Source organism: Syngnathus typhle, linkage group LG3 (assembly GCF_033458585.1).
Source record: "Syngnathus typhle isolate RoL2023-S1 ecotype Sweden linkage group LG3, RoL_Styp_1.0, whole genome shotgun sequence".
In the NCBI taxonomy this organism is placed as follows: domain Eukaryota; kingdom Metazoa; phylum Chordata; class Actinopteri; order Syngnathiformes; family Syngnathidae; genus Syngnathus; species Syngnathus typhle.
In genome coordinates this window covers 19,839,325-19,863,093 of record NC_083740.1, presented here as the reverse complement: position 1 = coordinate 19,863,093, position 23,769 = coordinate 19,839,325, and the positions used below count along the sequence as shown (strand labels likewise).

The window sequence follows — 23,769 nt, the reverse complement described above, 5'->3', positions numbered from 1 at the left end:
GAATAGTATATTCGCAATATTTGTTTTCACAAAAACTTACGATGCATTGAGGCCGCAATAGGTGAACGTGACGAGGGATTACTGTATTTGCTCTTGGTGCTGTGAACATTTGGTTTGAGATTAAAACTTGACATAGGTTCTGGGTTGGTTTATGATATTATAAAGGATAACGTTATGTAGTACATGACTCCATATCCATCTTCAAGACAAATCTAAAAAATCAACTCCTATCAATGTATGTTTAATGTGCTGATTATTAATCGCATGAACACCTTTGTCCTGTTGTTAATTTATTAATTGCAAATGTACTTTACATCAAATCCAGTGTAATCTATTACTCGTCGTATGTGTATTGTGTGTTGTACCTTATTGTGTGTTTATTGTTATTGTCTATTATATATATCTGTATGTTGTCCATAATGTAAGGATATCTGGCCAATATCTGATACGTATGGGAAACCAGGCCCCCTATTAAAAGCTTTAAATAGCTTGCTTGGGGTGACCTTTCACGCATCCGTAACACTGTTTGTTGTTTCATGTTGTATGTCTTGGATATTGCGTGAATAAACTCAAACTTTCATGGAAAAATCCAAACAATCTGTTTGTTAAATGTTATTGTCTCGGTAGTCTTCACTCCTAAAGCTTATTTAGCACTCATCTTCTTGAATCAAAACTTACGTATTTTTCAGACTTAAAGTCGCTCCGGAGTACAAGTCGCACCAGCCATAAAATGCACAATAAAAATACAATAAAATATATACGTATAAGTCACATCAGAGTTTAAGTCGCATTTTGGGTGAAATTTATTTGACAAAATCCAACACCAAGAACCCACATGAACCAGCAACAACAGGCTAAACCAGGGGTGGGCAAACTTTTTGACTAGCGGGCCGAATTTGGTTATAAATTTAGACCGAGGGGCCGAACCAGGAGCAGATGGATAAGATAAGATAAGATAATCCTTTATTATTCCCTCAATGGGGAAACTCCTGTGTTAGCAGCAGTACACTTAACATATACACACACACACGCATGCGGGGAAGGGGGTAAAGATTTTAAGAAGTAGAAGGTATATATAATTAAAAAAAAATAAATAAATAAAAAAAAATATGGACAGTGTATACAAAATACTGGCAATATACAGTGGAGATAAAAAAAATATTAGATAAAAAAATAGTGCAAAAAAGTGCAAAGAAAGCAGGTAAAAGAGTGTGAGGTAGACAGATATTGCACATAGTGTCATTGCACATATGGTTATTGCACGTTATTGCATGTTATTTTGTCCGTTAGCTACGATGGTCGGCCTGGTTGTACAGTCTGATGGCAGCAGGGAGAAAGGACCTGCGATGCCTCTCGGTGGTGCATCGTGGGTGACGAAGCCGGTCGCTGATGGAGCTCTCCAGGGCTCTGACAGTCTCATGAAGGGGGTGGAAGACATTGTCCATGATGGAGGACAGCTTAGCCACCATCCTCCTCTCCCCCACCACCTCCACCCGGTCCAGACTGCAGCCCAGGACAGCGCCGGCTTTCTTCACCACCTTGTCCAGCCTCTTCCTCTCCGCTGCAGTGATGCCGCTGCTCCAGCAGACCACCCCATAAAAAATGGCGGACGCCACCACAGAGTCATAGAAGGTCCTCAGGAGGCCGTCCCTCACTCCGAAGGACCTCAGTCTGCGCAGCAGGTGGAGTCTACTTTGGCCCTTCTTGTATAGGGCCTGAGTGTTAACAGTCCAGTCCAGTTTATTGTTCAGGTGAACACCCAGGAACTTGTAAGAGTCCACAATCTCTATGTCCGTTCCCTGGATGTTCACCGGCGAGGGGGGGACTTTGCGCCGGCGGAAGTCCACCACCAGCTCCTTCGTTTTCCCAGAGTTAATTTGGAGGCGGTTCCGCCGGCACCAGTCCCCGAATCTGTGATTCAGTTCTCGGTACTCCGTCTCGTCTCCGTTGTTAATGAGACCAACGATGGCGGAGTCATCCGAGAACTTCTGGAGGTGGCAGGTTGATGTGTGGTGGGTGAAGTCAGCTGTGTAGATGGTGAAGAGGAGGGGGGCCAGGACGGTCCCCTGTGGAGCTCCTGTGCTGCAGACCACCGTGTCAGACACACGGCCTCCTGTCCTCACAAACTGCGGTCTGTTTGTGAGGAAGTCCAGGACCCATGATGTCAGCTGCTGGCAGGCTCCAGCATGGTGCAGTTTGTTCCCCAGCAGTTCTGGCTGGATGGTGTTGAAGGCACTGGAGAAATCATAAAACATGATCCTCACAGTGCTTCCAGCCCGCTCCAGGTGAGCCAGGGACCTCTGCATGAGGAAGATGACGGCGTCCTCAACCCCGATGCTCGGCCGGTAGGCGAACTGCAGGGGGTCGGCGGAGGAGCTCACCAGGGGGCGCAGGTGGTGGAGGACCAGCCTCTCCAGGGTCTTCGCCAGGTGGGATGTCAGGGCCACCGGCCGGTAGTGGTTGAAGTCACTGGGGCGAGATGACTTGGGCACTGGTACCACGCAGGACGTCTTCCACAGCTGTGGTACCCTGTGCAGCCTCAGGCTCATGTTGAATATGTGCTCCACAATCCCGCACAGTTGCCCGGAGCAGGATCTGAGCAGCCTGGAGGTGATGCCATCTGGACCCGTCGCCTTCTTCACCTTGAGCCTGGCCAGTACTCTCTCCACCTGGGCTGTGGAGAGCACCATGCTGGGTGGTGGGGTGGTGGGTGGGGTGGGGTGGGCTGCAGGGGGGATGGTTGGTGGGTTCGGTGGAGTTGAGAATGGGCTGGGGGGTCTTGGAGGGGGTGTAGCAGGGGGCGGGGTTGAGGTGAGAGTCCTCGGAGCAGAAGAGGCTCCAGTCGGGGGAAGTTGCAGCAGGGCTGGGTGGGTGGGGGGAGGAGTGGATGTTTGTTCAAACCGGTTGAAGAACCGGTTCAGGTCATTCACCCACTCCTGATCCCTGTCCAGCGCAGGTCTGGAGTTGCTACGTCCTGAGATGGTGTTCAGGCTCCTCCAGACCCCGCTGACGTCGTCCCGCTGCAGTTGGTCTTCCATCCTCTTCCTGTAGTTGCTCTTCCCCTCCCTGATCTTCTTCCTCAAGTCCCTCTGCACCGTTTTCAGCAAGTCCCTGTCTCCCGATTTAAAGACCCTCCTTTTGTCCCTGAGCAGGTCTTTGATCTCAGGGGTGATCCAAGGTTTGCTGTTTGCAAAAACTCTGACTGTTTTGGTGGGTATGGTGGAGTCTACACAAAAGTTAATGTAGTCCGTGACGCAGCTGGTGAGACCGTCGATGTCGTCCCTGTAGTCCTCACAGAACACGTCCCACATCGTGGTCTCAAAACAGTCCTGAAGAGTCTCCAGAGATTCTTCAGACCAGATCTGTCTGGTGTGGGTGACTGCTGGTTGCCTGTGCACCAGAGGCTGATACAGGGGGAGAAGGTGGATCAGATCGTGATCAGATCTTCCAAGGGGGGGGAGGGGGGATGATGTATATGCCTCCTTAAGGTTGGCATAAAAAAGGTCCAGTGTTTTATTTCCTCTGGTACTGCAGGTGACATATTGGCTGAAAGTTGGAAGCGTGGATGAAGGAGAGGCATGGTTGAAGTCCCCGGTAACAAGGAGGAGGGCATGTGGATGCTGTGTTTGTGTGAAGTAATAGAAACGACATGTAAACGTCATTGCATAAAAGGTTTGTACTTTTAGTAGGTAGTAAAGGTACTTCTAGTAGGTAATAAAGCATGGATATTAAAAAAAAAGCTTTTTTGAAAACAAATGCATTTATTCACAGCATTAAAAAAATATTTCACCAAAAAACTACTATCAGTGATTCTCATTATATACGACACTGTTATTATGAATAATAGTTTCCATTACTCCAGCGCCTCCAGGTCAGATTTATGAAATATGTTTATCTAATGAGGTGAAATCACATCAAATGGCAAACATTCTGACCAAATATATCATCTTGAATTTGAGGATGAATTTTACTTTGAATTTTACTGACTAAGTGTGTTGGGCAGGATGGCTGAATGCGATGCGCGATTGACAACATAGGTAGAGAACTGAAGTCTCGCTCTTTATATAGCTGACGTGTCTTGCGCATCCGTTCTGCCAGTGGCGTAGCCAGGAATTTTTCCAGTAGGGGCGCGCGCCCACAGGAAAAAAAAAAATCGAACATCACCCACGCCGTCCGCTGATCGCTAAAACAACATCCGGGTCCGGGAGGCAAAGGGTGAATGGATAACATTGCGCAAATAGAATCGCGCAAGCACATTCGCGCCAGACTGAAAGAAAAAAACGGCATGAAAATGAAGAATCGAAAAAGCTCGATTATTTTCAACCAGGGCGCAGGGAGTCCCAACCGGGGCGCCGCCCCGGCTTGGCTACGCCACTGGGTTCAGCACATACTGTCATGGCGGCCTCCGTATGATCTCCGGTCTGCGATGGAGATTAAAAAACAAACAATATTTGACAATAACACACCATCAAGGATTGCACCATCGCATCAAACAATGTGTCGTCAATTATGAATTTTACTGACTAAGTGTGTTGGGCAGGATGGCTGAATGCGATGCGCGATTGACAACAAACAAGAAAAAAGGTGAGTTTTATTTCGAGGGAGATTTTCTTCAAAAATTGTTGTACCCATGTATAATACGCACCCAAAGTTTTAGGACAATAAATTTGTTACATTTTGCGCATTATACATGGAAAAAAACGGTAATACAATTTATTCAGGTTTGGCAGGCCGGATTAAACGGCCCCATGGGCCGGATGTGGCCCGCGGGCCGTAGTTTGCCCATGACTGGGCTAAACCAAACGGTATGCTAACGTGACATAAAAACAAACATGGAGCTGAGAACGGGCCTGATGTAACATTAACAGTTATTTAAATAACTATAACACAAATAACATGTTTATCAAATCATCTGTGTCACTTCAAATCATTAAATCCATTGATCGAATTTGTCTTCCTTTCTGTAAACAACGCCGCGTGTGCGGCGCGCCACTGACATCGGACTCGTCGTCAGTTGCAGTTAAATTTATTTCACAGGCCCATACAATTATAAACAATTTTATCAAACTATCTCTGTAACTCCACGTCATTAAATTCATCGATCAAATCCTTTGTCCTTTATGTAAACAACGCCGCGTGTGCGCCGCGTGTGTGCCGCGCCGCTCTCGTCGGACTCGTCAGTTGCAGTTCAATTTACAATAATCCCTTGCTACATCGCGGTTTGTGTATCGCGGTTTCACTAGATCGCGGATTTGTTTTTCCAAATTAAAAACAGATTCAAAATAAAACTTTTAAATTGAGGAATTATGGCACAAATGTTGCCCACTCGTCAGCGGAATGCGGGGAGTGCCCACACAATTGCAGTGCATACACATGTACCTACACTTGTACAAGTGCATCTGATTTGACCAGAGGCCAGGGGTTCACCAAACCTGTCCACTCTCACCACCACCCTTTACTCTCAATACTCTCTTGCAAGAGTCCAAAGTCAGACTTTGTTCGAACATCGCTGTATGCACAGTGACGAACGTTTTCTCCACTTGCAAGTGCTCAAAGGGCAAACTGTCTCCCGTGTGGTTCTTGCAAATAAGTTAGAGTGAGCACCACTCTAACATGAGTCAAGGACAACTACTCCTCCATTAGAATTAAAATAAATACAACTGTGTATATGAAATTTAACTGAGTGAAGTCTGTGGGATTAATCTATAGTTAAATTAATGCTGATTTAATGAAAATATCAATGTAATGTTTTTTCCAATTGTTTTTTTTCCATCACAATAGCAACAGTTAAATTCCAGTGAATCACAATTCGCTTTAAATGAACTACAGTATAACAGAAATAAAACCAATTTCTAATCCCTCATTTGATTTTATGGTGTTCATGAAGTGACTCATTTTATTCAGTAGATTTTACATGTGCAAGAGCAAAGATATACTTTTGGACAATGTAGACACTTACACGTGACATGCAGATGGAGTGTTGTTGTGTCATAACCCAGGGAGTTTTCAGCCAAAGCTGTGACACAAAATATCCCTGCAGACTTGTAGACATGTTTGATGCCTTCTTCAGCCCAGCTGAGGTTCGAATATGACACAGCTATGCCATCGCCAAAATCTAGTTGGATGTTTGTCCGTATAGAATCGCCCTGAAAGACAGCACAAATGTTATTTGGTCCACAATTAAAAATAAAATGCTATTGTATATTATCTTTTGTGTTGAAGGACACTGTAGTAGTATGTGTATACTTCAGGGGCACATTTATTGAGACATTACAGAGGGCATAATAACTTGTTGAAAGTGAAATGGGAGAAATGTTTGTGACACATGTGACATGTAATCTATTTTGACATGTGCACACCCAGAAAAAGACAACCGTAGGTCATTTTTGAGGGACATAGAATTCCTACACAGAACTGGCCATGCTCTCCATCAGTGATTTAATTTGGTACCTACACCGTAAAAAACACAAACTATAAACCAAAGAACATGTGAGTGGCATATTGCAGATGCAATTAAATGCTCTTCATAAGCAACTCACAGCATAAGATGAGGTACTCAGCTTCAGTATATGTGGACACATAAAGACATTTAAAAAAAGCAGCATTTAACCTCACAAGATCAAATACAGTATTTGTTGTACTATATAAAAATAAGCACTATTTCTGCTGTGCTTTTCAGTGAGCAAAAAATATTCTGCTGATTAAATCTTTGTACCGTATTGGGCCGAATATAAGACGGTGTTTTTAGCATTTAAATAAGACTGAAAAAGTGGGGGTCGTCTTACATTCGGGGTCAAGACATTATACCCATTCTCAACGCTAAATGGCGGCAGTAATTAAAAGTTGTTTAATTATGTTTACCAAAGCATAATCACGGGCGGCACAGTGGTGGACTGGTTAACACATCCGCCTCACAGTTAGGAGGGTGTGGGTTCCATTCCACCTCCGGCCCTCGCTGTGTGGAGTTTGCCTGTTCTACCCGTATCCGCGTGGGTATTCTCCAGGCACTCCAGTTTCCTCCTACATCCCAAAAACATGCATGGTAGGCTGATTGAGCACTCCAAACCCGTGGTGTGAGCGCGAGTGCGGATGGTTGTTCGTTTCTGTGTGCCCTCCGATTGGGTGGCAACTGGTTCAGGGCGCCTACTGCCCGGTATCTGCTGGGATAGGCTCCAGTACGCCCGTGGGGACAAGCGCTATAGAAAGTGGATGGATGGATGAAGCATAATCATTTTTGTAAAGCACTAGACTTGTGTAAACTGTATGTTGTTAATATTGTTTCAGAAGTTATCAACAGGGTAAATTAAATGATCAAAGGTTGAGGGGTGTGAAGCTCTGGACCAGGCAGGATAAATGTAACTGTTTTGTGCATTTTAACACAATTTAATTTGCTCATTTCTGAAAGAGAAACATACTTTTTTGGTAAAGTGTGTGACAAAATATAAGTTATGACAAAGTTTTATTTAAATGTTGTACCACAGAAAAAGAGAAATTGATTGGCGTTACAAAGCGAATATATTATGACTGCAGTAATCTGCAACTTTTTGATACAGCATCCCAGAAAGAACATTCACGTGTGAGTTTTTATTTTCTCCACACGGTGTGGCTCAAGTGAAGAATAGAAGAGATGGTGACCTTAGTAGAGCGGTTGGGCCAGCTGGCAAAATATGAAGGGTCGAATATGGGGTGAGCACAGAGGGGATGTAATGTTTCACTATTCTCTTGAAGCACTTCATCATGATGGGTGTGAGTGCGACGGGGTAGAAGAAATTGAAGGATGAGATGGTGAATTTCTTTGACACTGGGATGATGAAGGAGGTCTCAAAGCAGGCTTAGACTTTGGCTTGGTTCAGTAAAATGTTAAAATGGCCATTCGAACACAAGCAAGGATGTCAACATACTCTTTGAGCACCTGACTAGGAATATTTGGACCAGGAGCTTTCAGAATGTTGAGTCCCTTCAGAGACCTCCTCACATCAGCAGTGGTGAGAAAGGGTGCCTTCCCGTGACAGGAGGACTGTTATTTAGTTACTCCAACCTTCCCAAAAAGTCATTCAGCCCATTGAAGAAGTCAGCATCATAGTATGCATGGTTGAGGTACACTTTTGTCATTGGTAATGGTCCAAATGGCCCGCCAAATGTTCCTGGACTTTGCTACTCTGATTCTTTTAGTCACCTGCCACCGCTAATGTGAAGTGCAGCCCCAATCTCAAGCGGAGGAGGAAGGCTCCTGCTCCGCTCCCATACATAAGCCCTCTGGAGGGGGAAACTCAGCAGCCATCACTCAACCTCGCTCTGGCAACACCAGGCTGTGAACACCATCTGATACCGTTGCGCGCGGTTCTGATTCTAAGACTCCACTGCGCGCGGTTCTGACTCCGAACTCCACTGCGTGTGGTTCTGACTCCCCGCACGTTGCCCGCGGTTTTGACTCTGTGTGCTGCCGCCTGCGGTTCTGGCTCTGCGACTGCCGCTGCCTGCGGTTCTGACACTGCGACTGCTGTTGCTTGCAGCTCTGAACACCTCCAGATCCTGCTCACGCTCCGTCGGGTCGAGACCTGCGGACGCCATCTGACTTTGTTTCGGTGGGTTGAGACTTGTAGCGGCCATTTGCCCTCGTCCCAGCGGTACGAGCGCTGTGGCCGAGCCCATCCCCCATCTGGCGTCCAAGACACCCACCTGAACGGTTGTGTCACGCGCTTTTCATTTGGCGTCCAGTTTGCCCACTGGACCGACTTTGCCTGTCGGGCATCAGGTTCATCCACCTGATGGGCTCTGCTGTTCAAATGCTTGGCACTCGGGCCGACCGCTGGACTGCTCGTTTCAGGGGCGTCTTGCCCTTTGGTGGATTTAGGGGCTAAGCTTTATTTTATATAAATTAGTTCATGATGATAAATAAGATAAATGAAAGGCCTTTAAGGAATTAAAGATGTCTTCAAATCCTAATGATTAGAGATTTGCCATATTCGCCTAAGACACTGGCTACCAAGCTGCCCCCAAATACTGCAACAGAAAAAAACCACATCATTACATGAGTCATAACAGACATAAATGTACTACATGTGTTCAGTAATAATTTGGTCAAAAATATCCCACCATAATTCTGTTATTAGGCTGCTGATCATCAAAGTGGGTGTGCATGCATGAGTGCAGGACTCTAAATATGCAACAGCCTATCATATGATTTATGCATAGTGTATGTCTTCAATCAAATTTTTAGGTTCGTCTGGGTTTTACATCTGGCACTATGCGATGATCTGCACGCAGAAAGAGTATGTATGAGTGAGTATGTGTGTGTATGTGTGCCCTGTGTGAGTCTTTCCATGCGTGAAGATGAAGAGGTTTGGTTGAGTGTTCTGGGGATATTGTCATTACCTAAAAAATTATGTGAAAAAGATATGGCACTGCAGACATTACTAAGAACTGGAATGTGATGGCATGCAAACAGGTGTGGTCCCTCTGATGTCACTTATCTCCGCTTTGTCCACAATGTGTCCAAGCTTTGCTCTATATGTGGACATTGAGTAAACATTACAAAACCAATATCTCTCTAAATATCCTTCAGGTGTTTGTCTGTATGCTGGTATGTGTGTAGGCCAACATCTGCTAATGTGTGTCAAACCTACATGATCAGATCACATTTAAAGCTGTGAATGGTGTCAAGTCAGGATTTATTTTAAAATCCTCTTTATTCCCCTTGCCTCAACTTTCTTGTCTTTTCTTTGTTTATTGCCTCACTGCACATTCTTTAGTTCATTCATTGGCTAACCTTATATTTGCTCGGCCAGTCAAGATGTCACTCATTATCATGTAATATTGTCCCTATCCTAGCCATTGGTTAGTGTAATTACTTTTCTTGTGTTATAATGCCCCAAATGTGTTATAAGGTGTTACAGCTACCGCTATTGTGAAATGTATTGTATGGCATTATGTTCTCTTTCAGAGACTGCTGATGAGCTGATCATTTAATAAGGTGTGTTGAACGAGGGAGAAATGTAAAACAGGCAGGACAGCAGTCATCGAGGTCCAGAGCTAGACATGCCTCTTCAAATTTATTGATGTGGCAGGCCAACTGAAATGAGCTATGACTGTCTTTCCTGAACGTTGCATTTAAGGGTAAGTGTAAAAATGCATGCAGCTAAAATGACCAGCTATAGCGGGCACGCACGCGAGTGCACGCATGCACGCACACAAGCGCACACGCACACACACATAAACACACACACACAAAAACACAAACACGCATTTATCAAAGTCACAGTTGAATGCAAATTGTTTACGTCACATTCTAACTGCTATTGTGACTGTGAATGGATCGTTAGCATGTTCAGCAAACATTTTCTTTAGGGAAGATTACAGTCAATCTTACTTCTGAACAAATCCCAAGTGTAGGTGGTGCGCAGAACACAGAACAGGCAGACAATAGTAACAAAGTGTTTCAAAATGTGCCAGAACCCCATAGGAATTAACAGAGCGGACCAACTGCTGCATGATCGTAATCTCTCTGAAGAGGCTTTAGAAGACTAAATAGGATATTTTATCTTGCATTCACCTTGTCCATCAATGCATTCACCTTGTTCAGCAAGAACTAGATGTCCTTTAAATAATATCCAGCAGCATGCTCTGGAGCCATTTTTTTCCGTTGTATAGGTTTGTGTGTGAACCAAATCAAATGTTTGGAATAGTGAGGCAATTTTGCTGTAGACTGAAAATATTTGGCTTCGACATCTAAAGATATATACTAAACGAGAGTTCGGACCATTTTTATTATTTCCAGTTATTTGCAGCTGTAGCTGATACATTAGGGAAGATAGAATGGTGATATTATTTTCAACAAAAGGTGTGGACATACATATGTATATTTGGGACAGATAGAGGATATTACAAAAATCATAATTAATAATTGGTTAAAAAAAAAAAGTAAACTACATAATGCCCTATCTTTTAGATAGAGGTCAGCTCCCCACAATCCTGAATAGGATGATGGAAGGCTGTAGCGCATTCCAGTACATGTTGAGATTTCCAAAAGGGCAGTCACTTGTGTTCATTTTGTTACCAAAAACTACAAGAATTTATTTTCATTGATACACATTTTTCAACAGCCCAGTATGTAAAATTTAACAACAGTAAGAGTTTAAATGGGTTTTTCCTACAGCATTCATTACTTTATGCTGGAACAAAACATTCTATGTTTATTAATTGTGTTTATACCGAGCTGATGCTTCATTCATCTCACGACAAAGTGTTAGTAAATTGACAGAATCAAAATACGTACAGACACAAAACAATCCACAAATACTGTACTTTTCTTTCAATATGAATGTAAATCAACAACAAAATGGAGCCTGGAAGAAGATAGACAATGAAAATATCTACAGCCTGAATGCAATAAAAAGACTGATCTGATCTGTTTGTTTAAATACTGGACTTTAAAAAAGGCTTGATCTGTTTTTTGGTGTTTAGATCTGAATTTGGTATTGCCTTCTGCTGTCTTGTGCTTTTGATTCCTTGTAGAAACTTCTTTGTCTTTTTGTTCTTTTGATTTTTTTTCCCCGAGAAAGCACTCCTGCCTTGTCTCCCTGCTTCCTGCACTTGGGCACTCAACTCCACGCAAACCTTGACAAATGTAGTTTTCATGGGAATATTTAAGCCATGTTATCAACGTAAAAAGATGAACTCTATACCATTCCTGCTTTTTTGTGTTTGTGCCTGTCTGATTTAATAGTTCATTGACCCTGCAGATATGATTGTATCTTAAATTGTTTGTTGCATTGTTCAAATCTCCAGGAACTCTTTTTTTTTTTTTTAACAGTTCAACTTTCCAGCGTCCTGCCTGCGGGACAGCTGCTTTGTGATGAGTTCCTGGACATTTGCATAATGCCCAACATTTCAAGGTACGATCATATTGACAGGCTCAGTGAGTACTAAAATCAATCTCAAAGAAACAAGAATGGTAAGCGGTCATCACAGTCAGCAGTCAAGCTAAAAGTACTTTCCTGTCAAGGCATAAGGGAAATAAATCAGAGATGGTCTAATCTTGTGATTCATAACAGCTTGGAGTACAGCAATCCAAAGAAACATGCTCTTTAACAGCTAAACATCTATCATGTGTTGGTGTCGTGTGTTCTCACCTCATTTAGATGAACCAGGAACGTGACATTAGTGCCCAGATTGGCGGACAGTTTTCCATCTTTTGTGGTCAGCAAAAGTCCCTTTGGAGGTTTCTTAGGGCATTGCTGCTTTCGAGCTGTGTACATTTCTTTAACTCCCTTTGTGCAGTTATTTAACACCACTTTACGGTACCTTCACAAAGACACACACGTTTAAATTCAGTTGTGTTTTTGCCACATGCAGTCTTGAAAAACATCTGGGTCATGCTGTTTGCACAGAATAGTGTTGCACTATGGAAAGAAGGCATTTGGAGCACGACGAGAATACAAAGGTGATGGAGAGCAACTATCAACCAGGCTAAGATGAAGACTATTCTCCCTCATTTTTACCAACACGTGGATTTTCCAACTCGGGGAGAGAACACTCTGGACTTGGTTTACACCAATATAAAAGATGCATTCAGAGCAGCCCCCCGCCCCCACCTCGGCTCTTCAGACCACCTATCTGTTATGCTAATCCCTGCATACAGGCCCCTGCTGATCAGCGCAAAACCTACAGTGAAGCAGGTGAGGGTGTGGTCTGAGGGGGCCATGGAGGCACTCCAGGACTGCTTTGAGTGCTCTGACTGGGATATGTTCAGGTCAGCAGCAACATATGACAATCAGATCGACATTGATGATTACGCCATGACTGTGTCAGCCTACATCAACAAATGCACCGAGGACGTCAGCACCACTAAGAACATCATCACCCGAGCCAACCAACGACCCTGGATGACTGAGGAGGTACATCATACGCTACGAGCATGGTACTCAGCCTTCAAGTCTGGCAACAAGGAGGCACTGAGGACAGCGAGAGCCAACTTGAACCGTGCCATCAGGTTAGAGAAGCGAAGCCACAGTCGAAAAATTCAGGATTTTTTCCACGACGCCAATAACACCAGGAGCATGTGGCAAGGCATAAGGGCGATCACTGACTACAACTTACCCTCCCCCCCCGGTGGGTGAGGTTGATGCTGACTTCCTAAATGGTCTAAATAACTTCTTTGGGCGGTTTGAGGCACTAAACAGCACTCCTGCAGTTAAATCTGTTCCCCATCAGGAAGAGGAGGCACTCTGCCTTGACTCAGCCGACGTGTTGAAGACTTTTAGAAGAGTCAACCCACGTAAGGCCCCAGGCCCTGACAACATACCTGGGCGGGTGTTCAAGGAATGTGCAGGTCAGCTGGCTAGTGTCATCACAGACATTTTTAACATCTCGCTGGGCCAAGCCACAGTGCCTGTATGCTTCAAGGCTGCCTCCATCATTCCGGTGCCGAAGAAACCTCAGATCACCTCATTTAATGACTACAGACCTGTGGCACTGACTCCCATCATGCTGAAGTGCTTCGAAAGGCTGCTCAAAGAACACATCGTCTCCAGACTCCCCCCAACAGTCGACCCGTTCCAGTTTGCCTACCGGAAGAATCGCTCTACTGAGGATGCCATCTCCTCCGTTCTTCAGCTGAGCCTGGCTCACCTGGAGAGGAACACCCACGTGCGGTTGCTGTTCCTGGACTTCAGTTCAGCGTTTAACACCATCATTCCACAGCATCTGGTGGGAAAACTGGAACGCCTGGGCTTCAGCACCCCCCTTCGGAACTGGCTGCTAGACTTCCTCACCAACAGACCTCAGTCAGTCCAGGTCGGACAGAACACCTCAGATGTCATCACCCTCAGCACAGGCTCTCCTCAGGGCTGCGTCCTGAGCCCCCTGCTGTTCACCCTGATGACACACGACTGCGTCCCCAGGTTCACCACCAATCACATTGTAAAGTTTGGAGACGACACAACTGTGGTCGGCCTCATCAGTGACAACGACGACCTGGACTATGGAGAGGAGGTGGAGCAGTTGGTGGGCTGGTGCAGAGACAATAGCCACTGATCATCAACAGCTCAGCTGTGGAGGTGGTCAGCAGCACTAAATTCGTGGGGGTCCACATCACAGACAACCTCACCTGGACTGTGAACACCACGACACTGGTCAAGAGGGCACAGAAGCGCTTGTACTTCCTGCGGAGGATGAGGAGAGCCCACCTGCCCCCACCCATCATGAGGACGTTCTACCGAAGCACCATAGAGAGCATTCTGACAAGCTGTCTCTCGGTGTGGTGTGGGGGTTGCAGCGCCTCCGATTGGAAGAACGTAAGGAGAGTGGTGAGGACAGCAGAGAGGATCATCGGGGCTCCTCTTCCCTCCATTCAGGACTTGTCATCCCAGTGCTGCGTGTCCCGAGCCCGTAATATTATCAGTGACCCATCACACCCCCACCAAGGACTGTTCTCCCTGCTATGCTCTGGGAAGAGGTTTCGCAGCATCCGCTGCAGGTCCACCAGGTTCTGCAACAGTTTTTTCCCTACTCTCGTCAGACTGTTGAACATTCAACTTAGCATTCCTCTGCACACTTTGTAAATACTGTTTACGGTCACTACTTTATATGGACAACTAAATGTTTAATCAGTACTGATTTGCTTTGCACAGTGATTATTCAAATCCCTTCACTGAATGACATAGATCATTGTTAGCTGTGGTTTAAAAAATGCTACGTTTTTTGGAAGTAAAGTGGTGTTTTAAAAAATTGAATTGTACATTTTTGGATGTCCATTTAATTATTATTCAGTTATGGCTGCTGTTTATACAGCAACACGATAACAGCATGGATGTTGGTCTTATGGTGTGTGCTGTTTGGTGGATCGTGTTCCAAGGTTCTACTTACCATAATTTCTGGACTATAAACGGGACCTGATTATAAACCGCACCAGCAGAAATTAGGGCAAAATCTTGTTTTGTACATATATAAGCCGCAGGTGTCTTAATATTTAATTACCATTATTAAGAGAATATACACAAAGAGGATTGTCAGGAAAGAGCTGGTTTAGCATATTGTTTATTAACATTTTGTCAAATATGTTATTGGTACACATTTTCAGAACTTAAGTATAAGTACCGTAATTTTCAGACTATAAATCGTGTTTTCTTTCATAGTTTGGGTGGGGAGGCGACTTATAATAAGAAGCGACTTATATGTGTTTGTTTTCAAAAATTTTCAAAAAAAAAAAGTGAAACCGCGATAAACAAATAGCGATGTAGCAAGGGATTACTGTAATTTGAATTTCAAGTGATGTCAGCAGCACAACACGGCGTGGCGCAGCGGTTGTTTACAAAAGGGACAAAGATTGATCACGGGATGACGAAGATGACAAAGGGCCCCACGTACTACCGGCATCATTAGCGGCTTTGTTTCTAAGTGACACGGAGGACGAAGAGTTTGAAGCAGGGCTGTGGACTCGGTCGGATTTTTGCACCGAGTCTGAGTCCGAGTCCGGCCTCTTGACTATGAGTCCGAGTCCGGCTGTCCATTTTTTCTGTTAATTCACGTGACTGCTTAGTCTTTATTCAAGGCTAATTTAGATCAAAATCTAAATAATTACAACAGTTTTGTGATGACTTTGTCTTTATTAAACATATAAACGAATAGATACTTTCAAGTTTTAATCATTAATTACACCATTATAGCTCAGACATTTCTCTAAACACAAAAAATTAGTGACGACCCCTTATTTGGAAAGCGAAAAACCCATGTCGTACGGAGTCAGCCCTATGTTGTTTTCAATAAAAACATGAAGAACCCACGTTTGCGTCAGTCAATTTAAATTTTTATAAAGGATTATTTTATCATTTATCATATTTATCATTTGATGTCTTTAAATTCATCCGCGTTCTGCCATTGAAGCGGGGTGCATTCAAAGACCAGTCGTACAGACGGAACACTCATTCACCAAATCTTGTGCAAAAGGTAGTGGCATGTAGTCCGGAAAATACAGTAGTTTTCCAAGGTTCTACTTAGAGCACACAATATGAAGATAGGTTAATCACACCATTCTCACCCTGTGCTGTTGAGATAGTTCTGCCCAAGACTGCAGCTTTTGGAGGTTGCAGAGTGATTGAACCAAAAAGAGGGCCTGCAGTTCCCATTGCCGTGGGGCTCATATCCATAGTCACTGTCAGACAAAGTGGAGAGTGTACAAGGGACATAATCAATATCAACACACACAAAAGGATAGATTGTAATCTGTTTTCCATTAAGCAGCAATTGATGAACATTCTTGAACTGATTCACACCATTATTAAGTATTGATTTGAGCTACTACTATTGTCAAATATGCCCCAATATATGGAATTAGGTAAGAGCATACATCTAGAGAAGATTATGTCTCAGTAGGAGTATAGTCTCTTCCATGGCTACTTAACACGGTTTTCTTGTCACAAAACAATGCAAGGATTCACCTATTGACCCTGATCATGTAATTGATTTAGAAATTAAACCAAACCAGGATGGATTCACAAAGATCCTGAATTCCCTAAATCAAACTTCCATATAAGAATGTACACGTGTGGATCCCATCCTAACTAACCATATAAGGTCAATGTGAAACAGTAAAATCGATATAAATCAGCCATGCATGCAAATGTTCCATAAAGCGTGAAACATGGCGACCACCACAAAAAGGAAGCAAAACTTCACAGAGGGTAGATGACCAAATAATTAGTTTTCACAATAATTACTGAATAAACTTTAAAAATCCTACAGTGTGATTTCCAGGATTATTTTCCCACATTCTGTCACTCAAAGTTTAAGTGTACCTATGAGAAAAATCACAGACCTCTGTCACTATTTTACGTGGAAGAACATTGACAAAGTTATATCAACCTCAATAAATGACACTTTGACTCATTACTAGGTGTGTAACGATTCATCGATACACATCAATTAATTGATATAATGCTCTACGATTTGTTGGCATCGATGCTAAACGTAAACATCAATCTATATCGCCCGTTTTTGACCTCGTACATTAGACGCGACTTTATTTTGAAATCCAGTTCATTGTTGCTTGCTTCCTCTTTCCGGGAGCAGTGCGCGGCGTGTTGGGTTGTGAGCAGAGCAGGCACGTGAAAGGGGAGCCGACAACTACGCGGCTCCTGGGCTGGTGCTATGGCTAGTGTCCAAGAAGACGAGGAAATTCGCTCCCCTTTGGGCTTCAAGTCATTCGTTTGGAAGCACTTTGTAATTTCCTAAATAAAGAGTTTGCAATACCTTGTTGATTTTGCGTATGAATTGTTATAAATCAGGATATTGTTCTATATTGATCGTAGAGCACTATATCGTGATGTATTGTGAATGAATCACAGCAGGCTTTAAGATATCGGCAAATATCGTATCGTGGTTCTTTGTATCGATATATCGTATCGTGACAAAACCCGCGATTTACACCGCTACTCATTACTGTCAGGCTTTGGATGAGGAATTGGAAATGGAGCAGGGCAACCATGTGCAGCTTGGACCAGGGTTTATTGGAAGAACTCAAAATACATACTTGGTACACTAACCTAACTCACTGACAAAACAAGACTGACTGACTGAAAAAGACGTGAAACAAAAAGACATCATGACGTTAACACAACTATAATTAAACTGACTGACCAGGATTGATTGAATATTTGAGATTATATATTATATATGTGAGACAAGGAAACAATAGGATCTGACGACAACAACACACGCAACAACCAACAAGCAATGATCCGACAGTGAGCGAGGGGCAGACAGGACTTAAATACAAAACATGAAACACGAGGCAGGTGAACGCGGTTACATTGATTGAGGTGACACAGGAAGGGTGGGGCAACGCGAACAGAAACCATGGCAACCTAGCAAAACTGGGGACAAGACATGAGAGAAGCACACTGACATGACCCACGGACATACGGACAAAACAATGACAACATGGATGTGACCGGGGACGAATCATGACAATTACATTTTTTTTTATTGTGGCTGTAGAATACAAAAAACAAAACCAATTTAATATGTGTTATATTAACTAGGATTAAAACTAAAATGAAAATAAGATTACTACAGTTGGCACACAATGATGACATATGTTCCTTGATCCAGTAAGCTGTGAAATCTTTGGGCTGTTTTGGTGTGTGCTTAAGCCTCTTTAAAGTCCTTCTCTGCACTCCTGGCACCTTTTAGATAAGAAGCACTTTCAGGGCTGACATAATTTACAAAAAGCTTTTATCAAGGATCAATTCACAATTGTAGGTAAAAAAAAATTTTTAATCCGGCCTTTAATATTTCCATTACATAAGGCTAATTATTTGTAGGATGCTTTCTTTATGAATACAGGCCCATTTGTACGTTTATGTAGTCAATTAGAGCCTTTTTTCACTAATCAAATTGGGATGCAAAATACTGGATACCAGTCTGTTAAACAAGGTATTCAATGTCCAGACTGATGCACATTATTGCTTTTTTTTGTGTGCAAATTTTCTCTTGCAAATCGAGCAATGCACATAAAACATCAGTTTGGAACATTCCACAGATGAAGAGTTTAACTTCAAACGGGTATGTGTATTAAATGAAGATCCCAGAAAAGCAATAATGTGCATCAGTCTGGACATTGAATACCTTTCCACCGTGTCTGTAATTTTTACACAATTGCAGCCGATTTAAAGCCGTAAAAATAGGTTTGAAACAAATGAACACTGCCATTCTTGAACACAAATTATGTTTGAGACATGATGCAGTGTTGCATCAGTTTCCTTGTTTTGCAAAGCAATGCAGGACCACTGTCATAGCGTTATTTTGGGTGAATGGCACAATAACTCTCTACCTGGCGTTATTCTACCATGATTTACGTGAGAACTTGGCCAGGAGAGCAGTCATCAAAGCCAAGAAATCATCTATTAATTAATATAATTCATTTACTTATTAATTACCCTCAAAATCCATACTGATTTAGTCACAGTTGTTGTTTATTAATGGAGGTGTTAAGTCTTGTCTAGTATAGTTTTTATCCAATGATAAAATATCTTTGTCTAGTTTTCAATATGAATGAACACCACCATCCAACTTAATTGCATGAAGGCGAATCAAACTAGAATTTGAGTAATTCAATCAAATTACAGATGTTTGTTTTGTAGTTTGAATGTAAGCCACTGGGGAAATGAGTAGATGCTTGTATTGGGAGGAAAGCAAAAAAATATATATGACAATGATGACAATAAACACAAAGGAAGCCAGAAGTTAACAGGGCCAAAGTCGAATGTATTTTATGTTATTTTTTTACAGAAAGCAATCAGTGTTTGCTTTCTGGACTACTACAAAAACTATTTACGTCACACATAGGCTGGCGAGGCCCATGTCTCTGGTGTTATGAAAAAGACGGGCAAATCATTAACCATTTGCATATAAATTGAAATTATTAACATCCAAATGCCTTTCACATCTTTTAATTGGAACAATAACAAACATCAAATTTTACTCTCTGACACTGGAGTCAGACATTAGCATTGGTTGAAAACAATTTAAAACTTATATCATTGGGAACAAGGAACCATTTGAGACTGTGCAAAGAATACGTTGCAAAATTTAATGATGGCATGCGGGTGCCATGCAAAATTTTACTAATTTTGGAGGTTAACAGTTATGTAACAGTAAAGTTGGATGTTGAACAGTGCAGAATTTGTCGATGAAAAACCTTTTTAGGGGCCAGGAGAAAATTCAATGAAGGTGCGCCCTTATAATCCAGTGCGGCCTATAGTGCAGAAAATACTGTGCATACATACGTACATACATACATACATACTTTTCTACTGTACAGTAATGTAGTGACCTTCTTTTCCATGGAGACTCGGTACCTGGCATTTCTTATCGTGACCACTATCGCTGAATTTAATTGAAGTGGAGGCAACTGACATCCAACTGGATGTCATTGTACGTATTTCATTCAGAAATATGACACCAACTCGCAACAAACCCTCTGAATCATTGCAGGAATTCATTTGATGTATTATTTTATTATTTTTATTACACCGTACATTTTTAACCCAGTCGGGATTTTTTGAATTTTTCCTTGCCCTCCTGGGAGTTTAGGATCAAGGGATGTTTGAGAATAATAGCCAATTTTTGTACATGTGAAGCCCTTTGAGATGTGCTTGTGATTTAGGGCTATATAAATAAACTTGACTTAACTTTAAAATCATCTCGTTGTCTGGGTCACAGCTATGGAGGGCAGCAGGGCAATTATAGGATCAGAGTTTTAGGGGTGCTATTAAGACCAGGGGACAGGGGAATGTCCATGAAGTTTAGTCGTGAGGGGTTATGGAGAGAACTGGCTGTTGTGTGATCGACCTGTGCATGAGTCGGTGGTTGGATGAGCATTTACTAAAGAAAATTAAAAAAATGTGCGCAGGAGGTCTACAGAGAAATCTGCAAGTAAAACTAATCAGATAGTTTCTTTAAATGATGAGCCACAGCACCTAAGAAAAGGAATATAATCTTAAAATATAAACATGGTAATACTAATTTCAGGAGGAGGACATCATCATTTGATGCAGTAGCTACTTAACTTAAAAAAATTTACAAAATGCAAGTTGCAAGGAGAGCATCTCTTTACAGTGATTACAAAATTGTGTATCCCTTTTGTTGAAAGGCAAACTCCCTGTCCCCCTCCTCGTATAGTGAAATAAAGCAAATAGTAAATTTTGTAATAACTTAAAAGTAACGATGTCCAAGAATGAAATTCACTGTTAGTTAAATGTCTGTGTGCTTTTGAATGTGTGGATAGACATAATGTAAGTGATAAAATAATAAATTAATATTTAAGGTTCAGTTCACCATTCAAAATCATGGGCTCTGCAAATACAGGACTCGGCAGAGAGGATTCTTGAGTAGTCTTTGCCGAGCATGCAGTAGTTTCCCGGCCTGCGTTTCATGTAAATCTGTTTTTGTCCCATAACACATGGCTCTCCCTGCAGGGAAAAACAAACCTTGACGTCATTATCTTGTTATGGTATGCACAGAAACATGGAGGTTTTTCCTTACCTGATTATGCAAGTGCCATGTTTGGTAATCTTCCTCAGTACATTTCTTACTGAAGAGCGATCGATAGTCTATTTTGATGAGTTGCCATTCCGAGCGGTGACTAAAGTGTCCAAAAAATCTAAAGAGCAATACATAAAAATATAGCTACTTTAAAAACAGACGATTGAGTTGGCCAAATTGAAGTCGTACAGTTTTAGGTATTAGAGTAAAGCTAGCGTATTTACACACAAAAAAAAACCATCTGCAATATTTCATATAATTCTATAATAGTTGGCTCCTTTAATTAAGACAAAGTTGTCCTCTAATCCCGTGAACGTAAAATAAGAATACTGATAGAAAAGCGACCACAGCCAATTATGAATTAATAAAAACAATTAAAAAAGAGGAAAATTGGACTTGGGAATGTGTCTATGGTGAATAAGTTGTTAGCACATCTGGCTCACTGTGGTTGGAGGTTTGAATTTGAAACTACCCAGTGTAAAATCTGCATGTTCTCCTGTGCTTGTTTGTTTACTTTGAATACACTGGCTTCCCACATTCCAAAAACATGCTTTTAAATTAAAGACTCTGAATCGTCCTTAGAGGTGATCGATTGTGTGTGTGCCCTGCTGTGTGTGACTTGGTTGGCGGCCAGCGCAGGGTGTACTCCACCTCTTGCCCAGATTCTGCTGGGATTTGATTTTACCTGTGACCCTCCCAAAGATAGCATAGTATAAATATATTTTATTATTGAGAGTGCTCTCACTTAAATTCTCTATATTCAGTCTGTTAAGAAATTAAAGGTTAAACTTTTTTCTACAAATCAAGTCTTGTTTATTTTGAAAGCCAAAAGGCAACTTGTAGTAACTGTTTTCTGTATTACACTGAAGGTTTTTTGAAGTGAAACAAAATTTCCTAAATCATCCTTAAACTGACATTTCAAAATATTGCTTCAAAATACCAAAAGTCAGCATGCCTACAAATATTGCATAGCACCTTATTGTTTCTGTTTAGCCTTTAAATTCTGCAAAAACGAATCCAGATTACCACACTAATGCAAACAGATTTTTAACTTTAAACATTGTAACACAGGCTGAAAAAAGGAATTATTTGAAACATAATGATTTCAGTTAGGGAATGTGTTAGACTTACGTCATAATCTGATTCTCCGCCCCAGCTTCTACCAAAACGCCGTCCACGAACAGAGGCACAGAGGAAAAGCTGTGTTGGGTCCATTGCCTCCCTTCGTCAAAGCTGACCCTGTATATGTGTGTCAAAACATATTCGCATCAAAAACCCAGCAACAGAAATGACACGGAAAACAGATCACAGTCTCTATTAGAGCTTAGTCATAAGGGAGAACTAAGGTGGAGACAATCACTCGCTCCTCTCAACAGACACAACTCACAGTCTCTTCTGTAATTAACTCTTGAACACTTCAGTCAATGGTGTTATAGCCATCTGTTTATCAAAGTAAAGATCCATCCATCCATCCATCTTCTGTACCACTTAGTCCCCACGGGGGTCGCGAGCGTGCTGGAGCCTATCCCAGCCGTCATCGGGCAGTAGGCGGGGGACACCCTGAACCGGTTGCCAGCCAATCGCAGGGCACACAGAGACAAACAACCATACGCACTCGCACTCACACCTAGGGACAATTTGGAGTGCTCGATCGGCCTAACAAGCATGTGGGAGGAGAACGGAGTGCCCGGAGAAAACCCACGCGGGCCCGGGGAGAACATGCAAACTCCACACAGGGAGGGCCGGAGGTGGAATCGAACCCGCACCCTCCTAACTGTGAGGCGGACGTGCTACCCAGTGTTCCACCGAGCCGCCCAAAGTAAAGATCCGCCACAAAAAATATAGAGAGCGCATGATCCACTAAAAGTAGAATTATTTTATGCGTAACTGCTGAAGGGAAGGAAGGCCATATGAGGGGCGCTCTTATCATTTTGGGGAATGAGCTGTATTGATTTTGACAGCAGCCCAACACTGGAGCTGAAGTTGGAGGACCTGAGTGTAACGTGCAGAAACATTGCTGAGGCCACAAATATAGAGAGAGACCAAGCAGTCACAGTATACAAAATCCCTCAGAGCTTTCATTTGGCTAAAACACTGAAAGCACAAATAGCTCAGATTTACACTTATTACGAGATTCTGGGTTGGAAAGTGTTTACTGAGTACCAAAAAAGTTAGTCAAATACGCCACAGCAATATGCAGCCGGCATAAAGGTAGTAGTTGTGTTGTTTTATCTGGCCAGCAAATTGGTTGTGGGATAAAAAGCATCACACTTATTTTAGATGAAAATTGGGAAAACTGAAATGGGTTTACTTCTTTTTGGGAGAAACACTGACCCACCTCTCCCAATTGGATGACAAGGAGGTTAATGTGTTAATTGTTAAAGTGCACCTGTGTAGCTCAGAAGGAAAAATATAGATTGTTTTTCAAGAAAAACTGTATCCAAAAACATCAAGCCAATTTGTGGAGACGTACTGGGCACAGCCATATTACCATAGAAGAAAGGGAGGCGAAGGAGAGCTGTGACGCTGTGATGGCTCTGCCTCAGTTCAGCGTAGCATTTTGTTGGTTCACTTCAGACAAATTTGAGTAATTTGCGCAATTTTCCAGCATCAATACTGCCGGAAGGTAAAAAAATAAATATATACGCCGCCTTAATGTCGAAAGAGGCGCTCGCGCTTGGCTTGCCTTCATCAACCCCCCCCAGCCGCTGTGTCGGGGTCACCTTG

General features: G+C 42.6%; 1 protein-coding gene across 1 annotated transcript in view; it reads right to left on the bottom strand.

The window, feature by feature from the left end:
* sorcs3a (sortilin related VPS10 domain containing receptor 3a) overlaps positions 1–23,769 on the bottom strand; it is a 448,560-nt gene that overhangs the window by 28,587 nt on the left and 396,204 nt on the right. Inside the window, exons 14-19 of the mRNA XM_061274950.1 lie at positions 22,174–22,281; positions 21,043–21,160; positions 20,836–20,969; positions 16,037–16,150; positions 12,132–12,303; positions 5,960–6,146 (exon numbers count right to left, since the gene is read on the bottom strand). Coding sequence (XP_061130934.1) covers positions 5,960–6,146; positions 12,132–12,303; positions 16,037–16,150; positions 20,836–20,969; positions 21,043–21,160; positions 22,174–22,281 — 833 coding nt within the window. The remainder of the gene's footprint in view (positions 1–5,959; positions 6,147–12,131; positions 12,304–16,036; positions 16,151–20,835; positions 20,970–21,042; positions 21,161–22,173; positions 22,282–23,769) is intronic.